The 11,612-nt window shown below is 42.7% G+C and overlaps 2 protein-coding genes across 3 annotated transcripts; both read left to right on the forward strand.

Moving 5' to 3' along the window:
* Positions 1-2,453: 2,453 nt before the first annotated feature.
* On the forward strand, positions 2,454-7,873 carry tmem45a (transmembrane protein 45a). Its single transcript, XM_037115571.1, has 6 exons — positions 2,454-2,841; positions 5,630-5,844; positions 6,021-6,233; positions 6,626-6,810; positions 6,896-7,038; positions 7,187-7,873. Exons 2-6 carry the CDS (start codon positions 5,649-5,651, stop codon positions 7,281-7,283), a joined length of 834 nt encoding a protein of 277 aa, XP_036971466.1. The 5' UTR covers positions 2,454-2,841; positions 5,630-5,648; the 3' UTR covers positions 7,284-7,873.
* Positions 7,874-8,641: 768 nt separating this feature from the next.
* LOC119029043 (vesicle transport protein SFT2B-like) lies at positions 8,642-11,236 on the forward strand. Of its 2 annotated transcripts, XM_037115575.1 has the most exons (9): positions 8,642-8,765; positions 8,868-8,992; positions 9,087-9,176; positions 9,448-9,533; positions 9,654-9,735; positions 10,473-10,508; positions 10,620-10,678; positions 10,760-10,789; positions 10,897-11,236. In XM_037115575.1, the coding sequence occupies exons 2-9, from the start codon at positions 8,927-8,929 to the stop codon at positions 10,934-10,936; spliced, it is 489 nt and encodes a 162-aa protein (XP_036971470.1). In that variant the 5' UTR covers positions 8,642-8,765; positions 8,868-8,926; the 3' UTR covers positions 10,937-11,236. The 2 variants fall into 2 exon arrangements, with proteins under 2 accessions (XP_036971470.1, XP_036971469.1); XM_037115574.1 differs by lacking the exon at positions 8,642-8,765 and having other exon boundaries at positions 8,772-8,992.
* The last annotated feature ends 376 nt before the right edge of the window (positions 11,237-11,612 follow it).

Consider the following 11,612-nt stretch of genomic DNA (forward strand, 5'->3'; position numbering starts at 1 on the left):
AGTATGAATTTCTTCTCCACAGCTACATTGTGCCCCTTTAATGTATGGCATTTTTATTACTTCTACTTTTATTTTATTTGTGTAAACTCTGGTAATCTGCTGGGAAATGTGCTGCTTTCTTGGATCATGTCCAACCAAACTGAACTTATTTGCCCTCCGCAGCACAGATCATGTTTTCTTCGCATCAGTATAATTATAACTGGAAGGCAATAAAGTCATTTCCTGAACTCTTTAAAGGGGCAGTTAAATTGAAAGCTGTCTTTACTGTCCTCCCTGAGAGTTATACACTTGTTTTTTGGATTGTTTTGTCATATGTGACACGAAATGTTGTGTTGCTGTCCTTCATTTAAAAGCTTTTCACTGAGAACCAAAAACACAGAACAGCTGCGTGAAGCTAAGTGTGCCCTAACAAGACTCTCGATCGACACACAACGAGCTTTCAGCTGCTGCGTTCACTGTTCACACCGCTCTGTTTTCCACTGTTGCGGTCTCGTGCTCCCAAATAAAAACCTGCTGACTTGACACTCCCTCGCTTCATGTGGCTTTCTGTCAACAAGCATGCACTTTTCAGTGTCTTAATATATAATTTACAGTAGTTACTTCATCACGCTTTCATTGTTCAGATTATAACTCGGCAGCCTGCAACAAGGCCGGTAATAACAAGCATTCAAAGGTGTTCAAATCCCATGATCACAATGGCAACACAGACTGTTTTCAAGGCAGACATCTTGATTTAGCAGCTGCACCACAGGTGTAAGTTAATAATATTACTGATGGCTCATTTCCATCTGGGTGTGTCGGTGAGTCAGCAGGCACAACATGAAAGCATTTTCACTGACACAATTAACTGGAATCATGTCATCAAATACACCTGTGTTTAAAAAGTATAAATGCAGCTATTGGGTTGATTGTAATGTCCAGTGTGAGTGTCTGAGACGGTGCTACATCTTATCCCCTGTTTAACTTCAACAATACTTCCTGTCTTGTTTTCGCCTCCTATGTTTTGTATGTAAATTACTGATATGAGATTAATTATACACAAGACGCTTTTCTTTACTTGTAAAATGTGTAGATGTGCATACTCAACAAACAAAACCAGGTCCCGCTCATAGAAAAGCATCACTCCACGACACAAGCATCACAAGACTCCGCGTGGTAACTTTGTAGTTGAGTAGCTGTCGGCCATTAAAATTGTTTATTACGTTTTCAGCATCGCTATTACAAAATGTTATTCCTCTGCAGCTTTGCAGCAGCTAGTTTATGCATACCAGTATTTGCCCCTCACAAATAAGTAGCCTAAAGTAATCAATCCTGAACAGACAAGTGTTTTAAGCTCTGGGTAAAAATGGAGGAGCACGTTCCTGCAGAAATATCAGGAACGTAGTTCTGGCACCCTAGTTTTTTGGGACTGCGTCACCTAGCCTGCCTAAATAGACGACCACCTGCATATCAGGAGCAATTTGGGGTTCAGTATCTCTGAACTTAAACGTGCAGAGCAGGGGAATCAAACCAGCAACCTTCTGATAACAAGACACTGGCTCTACCCTTGAGCCACATAGTGTTTAGCTACATTAAAACACTGAAAACAAACTAATCAATCAAAATCAATTCAGAAGTTAATATTAGTTAACCGAAGTGTGAGTAATGTTAGCTCACAGTTTGATGTTACATTCATCTGTTATCTTAGCTTGACAGTTAGCCTATTTGTGCTACATTTGCTGTGTTAATGAAACCCAACGACGTGTCTTAGATGAACTAACTGTGGACTCGATGACTGCGATAATTCATTCTAGTCAGTGAAATAATTGCACTTCAAAACATGATAAAAGCAACAGTAGCTTACTGTCCTCAGTGTCGATTTAAATGAGTTTGTAACTGAGACACTTTGGGTCATTGGTTTAGGACACACCTTCAGCAGGTAGCCCATCTGTGGCGCCGAGTTTATATTTACATTTTAGGGCATTTAGCAGACTTTTATCCAAAAAATTCCAACACTGATGCTCATCAGGAGCGATTTAGGGTTCAATGTCTTGCTCAAGGACACTTCAACATGCAGCTAAGGGGAGCCAGGATTCAAACCGGTGATCTTCTGATCACTAGACGACCTCCTGAGCTACAGCCACCCTGACAAATCACTCCAGATGGAGAAAAGATATCATTGCTGCGGTGCTCCACCACATACACCTGGTGCCCCTGCTCCTCAAACACCCTGACCCCGCCCCTGACTTCTACTACATTACATCACATTGCAGTAAGTTTCCCAGTAAATCACAGGCTGCAGGATTTATCATAAAGTGGCTGAGCTGCTGAAGTTAGAGACCAAACCTCCTGTCTGGAGATAAGGAGGTTTTCCCAGCTGCAGTCTACGTGCCGGGGCCCTCGTCCCCCGGACCCGGCCTCCGTCCTCCCTGGATGGAAAGTAGCGGTTTCCTCCGAAGCAGGGAGGGACCGAGGCGGGCACGAGCGGGCGGAGTGAAAGTGCACACGTGGACACCTGAGACCGACGTCAGCTCCAGCCAATGGCGGCACGTTCTGATGACGACAGCTCCCTCGGTCATCCAATGGGAGAGTTTACAGCATAAACAGTTTGAGAGTCGGAAAATTTAGGGGAGAGAGAGAAAGAAAGAAAGAAAGAAAAAAAAAGAGGAGGTTGTGAAACGAGTCTGGACTGGAGGAGACAGCCGATGTTTACTTCGTGTCTCGTCGAGGGACAGAAGGGGGACATCTCTCTGATTCTACACGGGGGAAATGATCTGTGGGATGAGACAGTGAGGATGTTGTGATTTTCTTTGGTTGAATATAACTTGGAAACTTTTCATCTCCAGGATCAGACACACTTGGGTAAGAGAGACCCCCTTCATTTTTTTTTTCTTCTTCTCTCCCTTCTCCTGTTATAGATCTTGAGGATACTGTGTCCTGGACACTTCACACATCTTTATGTCTTTGTCCTCAATGATCCTCACTGTTTGCTCAGTCATCTCACTGTAACACAGATGGCCTCCTTTATGTTTTTATCTGTTTAATGGGCTTCATAGTCTTTATTCTCAAGGTTTTACAGCTGCTGTGCCAAATAACCAAGTGAGGGTTTTGTGGCAGGTCAGGAAAGTCACATTAAAATACATGTTCTCCTGGTTTTAAAGCTCAGCTACTATCAGAAACACTTTTTAGGTCTTTTATTTCTGTAGTCTCGATGTCTTGAATCCCAGAAAAGCTTCATGAAGGATCTCCACGGTGTTGCCAATAAATACAAATATACACTTGCATTTACAATTATTCCACTAAATTCAGCTTATCTCAATATGAAAATCAAATGCAGGACTGTAAAAACAATATGATGGACTCTCTGTTAAATGCACGAGACGTCTCATACCTAAATACTAAATTAAAATAAAATAAAATAGAGTTGGTGGAGGATTCAGATTTGATTAAGTAAAGTAACAATCACACTCTACAATTACAAGCCAATGTCCTGCATCCAAAATTGTACTTAAGTAAAAGTATCAGAGGCTGTAAAGTACTCATCCTGTAGAGTGACCTGATTATTCTTGATGATTTAACATGTAAGCAGTACTTTAATAAAATAGTTGGTGGAGGTGGAATGACTGTATATTCAAAGACTTTTAAAACCTCATCCAGTTTTTTTTGATGCAGTGATCTCGTACTGACTTACTGTTTGTGTGCCCATGTAAAAAAAAAAAGAAAAAAAAAAAAGCTATGTCTTGTCTGTTTACGCCCCAAAAATTTAAAGGGACATAAAAGAAGATTTAAAGGCGACATCCATGATGCAAACTGAGAACGCAGGTAACTAGATTAGCCCTCAGTAGAGCGCATACACCAAAGACCAACAGCCTCCTTTGATTCAGTTAATCCAGATTTTTACTAGGATTCACATCAAATTGCGCTCCATGAATTAGTCCCTTGAGAAATGTCAAACAACGCCCTTCCCTTCATCTGGATCCGCACCAAACGTTAATGGGCTCTATTCTGGGCAGAGATTCACCCTCCATCCAAGGCTTGTCGAGGTGCGTTCAGTAGTATTTGCGTAATCCTGCTCACAAACCAACAAACGAACCACAGATTTTACCAACGAGCACGCGCCCCTCCGCCTTGATCGGACATGATGCCTCTCCGGGCTTTGCACTTCTTCCTCCTCTACATTTATTTGATACATTAAGTTAATTTGCAGATTTATATTATTAATTGTTTATAGGCTACTAACTGTGATGTGTGTCCGATCGTTGTAGGATGTTACATCAGAGCAAAGGTAACACATTTTTAAATGTGTTTATTTTATCGGCAATCCGACAGAAAAATCTCTGATACCAGCGATCCGAAAATGGCCAATAATCGGTCTGCTGCTATTAAAACAATCACCGTCCAGCTCACTTGTACTGAAAGTCTCTGGTGTACCTCAGAATTTTTACATAAGTAGCCTCCCAGTGCTTATTTGCTTTCCGCCACTCAGTTTATAACACACGGTTTGTTTATTCACTGAAGTCCTCGACATGTAGGAACCACTGAATCTGGACAGAAGGCCTCAACAGATGTTGTCGGTGATATTGTGACTGGATCGGCCAAAAACACTCGAGCGACCTGAGGGAGGGCGGTTGCCATGGCGACTGTAGTGTTTTTTTCCCTCAGTCTGGAGAGGTAACGCCGGCGAAGAGGGCCGCCGGACACAGATGAGCTCAGTTTACCATCTCAAACGAGCAGTGTTTTATTTAGAGCCCTCCTACAAAAGGTTCCCCTTTTGTTGATGCCGGTGGGGGGGCGAAGAATATCGTCATCTCCATCACAAAAGGAGAGAAAGCAGCCGTGCACCTCTTTCGTGTCGTTCCTGTTTTTCGCTCTCAAGAGTTTTTACAAAGCGTTATTTACTGCAAGAGTCAAACAAGGTTTAAGAAAAGCTTCCTTTTTACGTTTTTAATATCTACAGTGGAGCCGTGAAGAGGCACACAATGGATAAAAAGAAAGCACGGCTGCACACGACTGTTTGTTTTTGATCAATTTTTCTTTTATCGGACGTGTGTTTTGTCCCCCCCTCCCTCCGAGAGAATAAACACGTCTCAGTGAATAGCAGGTGATGACAGCCCAGTCTGCACACACACACACACACACACACACACACACACATCAATCCAGCGCAGATTTAATTGAGAAGGAAATGATGGCCTGTCATCACCAAGGACAACATGGAACCACTGTCCATTGAATGGGGACAAGCATTTGTGTAACCCCATCAGAGAAAAAACTCAGGAGTTGAAAGGTGACAACAGGTTTCCTTCCTCTCCGAGAGACTCTTCTGCCGAGGTCAGCTGAAGGGCTGCTGCCAGCACACACACTAATTATGTCTGATTATGCTGTTGAGCGAAATTGCAGGCACTCCTACACTTATCCCCTCTCATGTCTTATTCCCTCACTTCTGGCAGCCAAGCTAAAAATACATCTCCACGCTACTGGAAGAACACTTTGTCCGAAATATAGTTTCTGCGTTGACACATTTTTCTGCCTGCATTTAAAGGAAACCAAGATATTCCACTTGCTGATGCAAACAGAGAATATTAATAAAAGCCTGATTCATGCGAAGAAGAGTTATCCGCCAGCCGCTAATGGATTTGTTTCCTTCTAGGATTGAGGTGTCGTGAGTCATGGGAAGCTTCAAGGGCCACGCGCTCCCCGGAAGCTTCTTCCTGGTCGCTGGGATCTGGTGGACAGCAAAGCACTCCCTCTGGTACGCCACCCGCAGGAACAAGAATATAGGTTCCACCCGGCTGGCCAGCCGAGCCTCGCAGCGCCGCCTGGAGATCATCGAGAGCTCCGTCGTCGTCTTCTTCTCTTTCATGGGTGCGTATGTCATTCTGTCCTCAGCTCACAAAACACTTCTAGGAAAACACAGAGACTTGAGGAGCAGTTTAATTGGTTAATCTTTAATTCATGTACACGCTTGTATGTAAAGGCCACAAATAGGCGTTGACTCTTCAGTTGAGTGGATCTGGGGTTTGCTCTGCTCTGCCCTCCAGGGATGCTGTTAGAGCAGTTTGCTGCAAATGGGCCGAGATTGCAGCTGTACAACTTAGCAGAGAAGCACTGGGAAGATCTGATGAACTGGCAGCACGCCACCATGTATCTGTTCTTCGGCCTGGCCGGGACCGTGTGCCTGATCATCCACACCACAGAGGCCGCTCCGCTGGCACTGGATAGGTTGATGCTGGCGATCGCGTTCTTCAACGAAGGTAGGAGGAGAAAAGTGATACCGTGCAGCCTTTACCTCGACGTGAAGTGCACGTCCCCACAGCCCTCACAGATGAACTGTGTTCATTTCAAAACATCAGAAACTGGAGTTGTTACAATATTTTTACAGTATAACATGATTCAGTTAGACTGCAAATGTTTATTTTGGTTTGGTCAGCATTCACTACTCCACTACTTCAACCATTGACCCATTACTTTAAGCTAACTAGCCTATTTCAACTATTATCCATTACTTTTATCTAATTATTACATTGTACATCACAAGACAAAATTCCATCATGTAACCAAGAAGTGATAACTGGTTAAAAAACATTACTTTGCTCCACTTTTCGCCTCAGTGTTTCCATTTATGGCTGTTTATCTGTTTCGGCAGGGTTTCTTTTCCTCTACCACCTCCATGGCAGGAGTATGCTGGATGTCCATGTCCATCAGCTCCTTCTCTATGCCATCTTTGGTGACGCTCTTGTCGCCTTCCTGGAGGTCTTCCACCGAGGCAACATCCTCCTGGAGCTGCTGCGCTGCACCCTCACCATCCTGCAGGGCAGCTGGTTCTGGCAGGTAAAATCTGAGAGTGTGAAACGAAGACACAAAGTTCGTGCCGGTGCTTAATAATTCCTGAGGTTGCTCTCTGTTTGGCCCGCAGATTGGCTTTGTGCTGTACCCTCCCCACGGCCCTGAGTGGGACCTGACGGATCACAGCAACATGATGTTCATCACCATGTGTTACTCCTGGCACCTCGCCTTCGCCATGCTCGTCGTGAGCGTGCTCTACTGCACCGTCAGCTGGTAGGAACCTGCTCCACACCAGACAACCCATGAGCTGCCGCTTGTTTACATGTGCTGGACGTCTTGCAGAGTCCTCCACACTGGGAGTAACTCTCTCAAAAACAGTTTATGTTATGTGTGACCCTGTTTATTTTGCTTTCCCCCGCAGCGTGGTTCGCTCCAGATTGAAGAGGACTCCTCCGATGGAAATGGGACTTCTGAAGCCCCGAGAGAGGGATCCGGAGTCAGAGGATGAGATTTTATGAGAAAGGACTGATGAATGCCGACGTTGTGACTCACGTATATCACAATTAAATCAGGGATATGACGTTCCAGCAGCAGGACGACTAGAGGCAAGACAGAAAAGGGAGACGGACACGTTTTCTGGATGCTTTACTTTAGAAATATGTCTCTACCTCTGCTTTATTTAATCAACTGTAAACCCTTCCAGCCTTACTCTTACTGTTATTTGCTATTTATTTTACGGTGGCCTAACATTTTACATAATGCTCTCTCATATCATCATCACTTCTTTTTCTTTTTTTTTTCTTTTTTTTTACACGTTCATTTTGCACACACAGTTTGAATGAACACAAAATCATAAAGGAACGCTTTTTTTATGGATCGCATGCTTTTGTCAGACCTTTTGGTGTTCGGTAGCGCCATCCAGTGGTGAAACCTCATCATCATCATCATCATCATCATCATCATCATCATCATCAGTACAGCATATAGGAAAGCATGTCTTAATCACTTTATGTATTTTTTGTTTTATGATCTTATGAAGTTTGTTCAGACATTTGAATCAAACGTAAACAAAATGTAAGACCTTTATTAAATGGTTTAATGTTTAATATGTGGCTTTTTATGCACGTCTTCTTTTTTCCAGTATTTATTCAGGGTGGCTTATTTTGCCACACAGAGTTTATAAGAAATTCCTATAATTTAAAACTTCTAATAGGACATTGTCAGAATTTATGCTTTTGTGAGGCACGATGAACAAAAATCTTACATGTCTCACTATTAATTTCTCATTATATAAGTTAAATCTAAATGTTTCATATTAACAACAAATGATAAGGAAGGCATCACTTATTGATTCCAGCAGATACTGTTTATTAACAGGCCTCAACAAAGATTGTCTGCACTGAAGAAGACCAATCACTCAGTTTCTGAAAATTTCCTTTGCAGAAACTCTTGTGTGCTACAAACCTGAAACAACTGTAGGGTCATACGAATTAGACCTGCAACTAACAATTATTTTCATTATTGGTCAATCTGACAGGTATTTTCTCTATTACTTGACAAACAAATGAGATATAAAATGTCAGAAAATAGCAGAACAAATGTGAATCACATGTGTTTTATCTGATCAACAGTCCAGAAATGTTCAAGACATTTAGATAATTATCAGAAAAAGGGAGATCCTCACAAATATACATTTTAGGAAGGTTTTGTATTATTGCATGTAACATTACTTGGACGATTGGCCTCATCCATAATCAAAATAATGATGTTTTATTTCCTGATAATTATTTTTGGCAATTACTCTATGGTTATAATATACATGTAAAGCTACTGTCATATTATATTATATGAGTAATAAATCTATTTTTTAAAGCTGGTCACTTTCTCCCTGTTGTTCTCTAAGCTCGATTGACGTGGTTGGCAGAATAAAGATCAGAGTGAGAGCTCCCTGCTGCTTCTCCTCAGAGACGTGACTCACCTGCAGTCATCCAGCCGGCCAGGTAAGTAACCTGACAGCTCCTCGAGCTGGCAGCAGCCACGTGACGGGAGTTGTTCATCCTCCCAGATTTGAGGAAACCGGCGAATTTACTCTGTCGCTCCAGGAAACAACCGAATTTCTTGAGCAGCAGCAGCAGCAGCTGAGCCTGAAGGATCTTCGGCCATGGATAAATTAAAATCGGTGCTGAGCGGTGAGGAGGCGCGCAGAGACGACAGGACCGTGTTAGAGGTAAAAAAAAACAAAAACAAACAGCAGCTTTAACCTGCACTGCGGGAACCGACATCAGCTGAGGGGTTAATTGATGAAACTCTCGTTTACGCAGGCCGTCAATGAAGCCTCCACCTTGGGATGGGGCACACGTGTGAAGGGCTTCGTCGCGTGCTTCGTGGTGGGGGCCGCGTGCACAGTTCTGGTGAGGATCTGTAATGATTTATATTTTAAAAAAATGTTGTTTGGAGTGAGACACAATAAGGAAGAGCGCAGGGAGGGCAGGTGTGGTCCTACTGGTTCTTCTGGCCCTGAGGAATGTTGTAGATGTGATGCTCGTTTCATCAGGCAGCACTGAAGCAGCTGCAGCTCAGAACATGAACCCTGAAGTTTTACTGAGTGAAGGAATAAAAACGAACAGCCACATGTCACCTTGTCCACGTGTCACCTGTCCTGTCCTCCTGTCTGTGTTGCAGGGGGTGTGCATGCTCTTCCTCCCCAGGATTGGACTCACTCTCTTCATTGTGTTTTACACTTTTGGAAACATATGTGCTCTGGGCAGGTCAGTGTCCACAGCAATGAAAACCAAGCAGCCGAGGATGAAAACTGTGATGGTTTTATATCAAGGAGCCAAAGTGTAATATAGGACATTTATGTTTTATTGTATGATCCTGTCTAACAGCACCATGTTTCTGTTGGGGCCGCTGAAGCAGCTGAAGAGGATGTGTGACAAAACAAGAGCGCTGGCGACGACAATAATGATCGTGAGTGCACAGGATTAATTTTATTCAGTTTAATGTCTGTGCTGCTGTCACAACACGCGGCAGGATAAATATGAGCGCTTCCTGTTTCCCCCGAGACAGTTCAGTGTAATATCCTGTTTGTATTGTGAACTATTCTCAGCAGCGTCCAAGCACAAATGTTAAATTTAATCTTAAAGGAGGAAGATATAAATCCTGAGGGAATTCTTACCAAAGGACACGACCTTGTTCTCTCTATGTCTCCACATGTCCTAAAATCTAAATATTCAGTACAACCCAGAAAACTTGAAAGAATCAGAGTTGTGCACAGTATAAAACAAGAAAATGACACTGGACTGTTGTCAGGGACTTGGGTTTCCTGAAACACTATTGCATTTGTTTTAACCCACTGTTGTATTTTCTGATTGTTGTTGTGTTTTTACCCTCTGGACCGCCGTCCCAGACATTTAATTATCTGGGAACATACGATGACAGTAGCTTGGATAGAAACTGAGGACTTCGTGTTCCTTGTTCCTTATTTAAATTTGTACTCAAGCACAGTCACAGGTGTGGAAAGAGAAGATAAATTCAACTTCATCTTTTAATGCAGTTGAAGTGAACTTTGTCTGAAAACACAACCTGAAATTCAGAATTTTACATTTCCTGTCACCACTGATAAGAAAAAAATGAGAGCCAAACATAAACAAAAGTAGCATGTTAAAAGAAAATGTTATTTACATTTTTCCCATTCGTTGTTCCAGACGTGCCTTGTGTTGACTCTCTGTGCAGCCTTCTGGGTGAGTGAGTTTAACAGAAGAAAGAGATTCATGATAACTTCTAACTGAGAACACAATGCAGCTTGTGATTAAATCTCTCTCTCAGACGGCAGATGTATTTTTCTCTTACAGTGGAAGAACTTCGGCCTTGCTTTGCTATTCGTTATCCTGCAAGTCTTGTCGTTTAGCTGGTGAGTCACAACGTCTCTTTGTGGATTTTAGACTTAAATTAATGTTGAATTGTGACGCAAAATGTTGTGCTTTGTTTGCAGGTACAGTCTGTCATACATCCCGTTTGTGAGGTTTGTCACTTATACACCATTTATTCACATTAGCTGCAGAAATGATCAGATTCAAAATGTAATTTCTAACCTGTCGGGATGTCTGACCTGTGTGAATGTCTTTTCAGGGAGGCCATACTGAAGCTGGTGTCGGTCTGTATAAAGTGAGGCCCGTCTGTGTGGAGCGCCTGAAGCTGGACGAAGGGTTTTCAAAAAGAAGCAGATCTCTTACTGAAGTTACTGAAACAGCCTCCTCGTGATTTTACGTCAGGAGTCTGTGACTCTTCCTGCTGCACACACTCACATGTTTTATCTGCTTTTATCTCCCTTTTCTCCTTAATGCTTCATTCATTGAGCTGATTGATTTTTATGTATGGATTACTTCTTATACCAGTTTTAATCAGCGGGGACTTTGTTAATATGTGTAAATATTTGTAATAAATTAAAGTGTTGCTTACATAATTAACACAAGGCAGCGTTATTTTTCTCCCATTACTGAGAGGAGTGAAGGCAAGTGGCTCAATCTGAACTTGAGCTGATATGAAAGCTTCAGATTACTTATTTAGCGTCCTGATAACTTGTTTGGCATCATGAAGACCAGATGGCGATCGGTCTTCTTCAAGGCTGTCGAGGTGATCGCCGGTCGTGACATTATGCACAACCTCTGTATTGAGGATGGGGACATGATAGCGCCGGTGGAAGAGGCTCCAGGTGACGGAGGTGAGGAGAATCAGCAGGACCTGCACTGTGGGGAGCAGCTGCTCTGTCCTCCCGTTCTTCGAGAACATGACTAATGTTAAAACAAATAAAAAAGTACAAAGTCAAGTTTTTTCCCAAGGTTATA

The sequence above is a fragment of the Acanthopagrus latus genome, chromosome 11 (assembly GCF_904848185.1).
Source record: "Acanthopagrus latus isolate v.2019 chromosome 11, fAcaLat1.1, whole genome shotgun sequence".
Lineage (NCBI taxonomy): Eukaryota > Metazoa > Chordata > Actinopteri > Spariformes > Sparidae > Acanthopagrus > Acanthopagrus latus.

What these genes read in the sequence shown, in the direction of transcription:
- LOC119029043 (XM_037115575.1), top strand. Translation starts at nt 8,927, where the DNA reads ATGGATAAATTAAAATCGGTGCTGAGCGGTGAGGAGGCGCGCAGAGAC. An exon ending in ACGACAGGACCGTGTTAGAG is followed by an intron (nt 8,993 to 9,086) that starts GTAAAAAAAAAC and finishes TCGTTTACGCAG; the next exon opens with GCCGTCAATGAAGCCTCCAC. An exon ending in CTCTCTGTGCAGCCTTCTGG is followed by an intron (nt 10,509 to 10,619) that starts GTGAGTGAGTTT and finishes TTTCTCTTACAG; the next exon opens with TGGAAGAACTTCGGCCTTGC.
- tmem45a (XM_037115571.1), top strand. Translation starts at nt 5,649, where the DNA reads ATGGGAAGCTTCAAGGGCCACGCGCTCCCCGGAAGCTTCTTCCTGGTC. An exon ending in CGTCTTCTTCTCTTTCATGG is followed by an intron (nt 5,845 to 6,020) that starts GTGCGTATGTCA and finishes TCTGCCCTCCAG; the next exon opens with GGATGCTGTTAGAGCAGTTT. An exon ending in CTCTACTGCACCGTCAGCTG is followed by an intron (nt 7,039 to 7,186) that starts GTAGGAACCTGC and finishes TTTCCCCCGCAG; the next exon opens with CGTGGTTCGCTCCAGATTGA.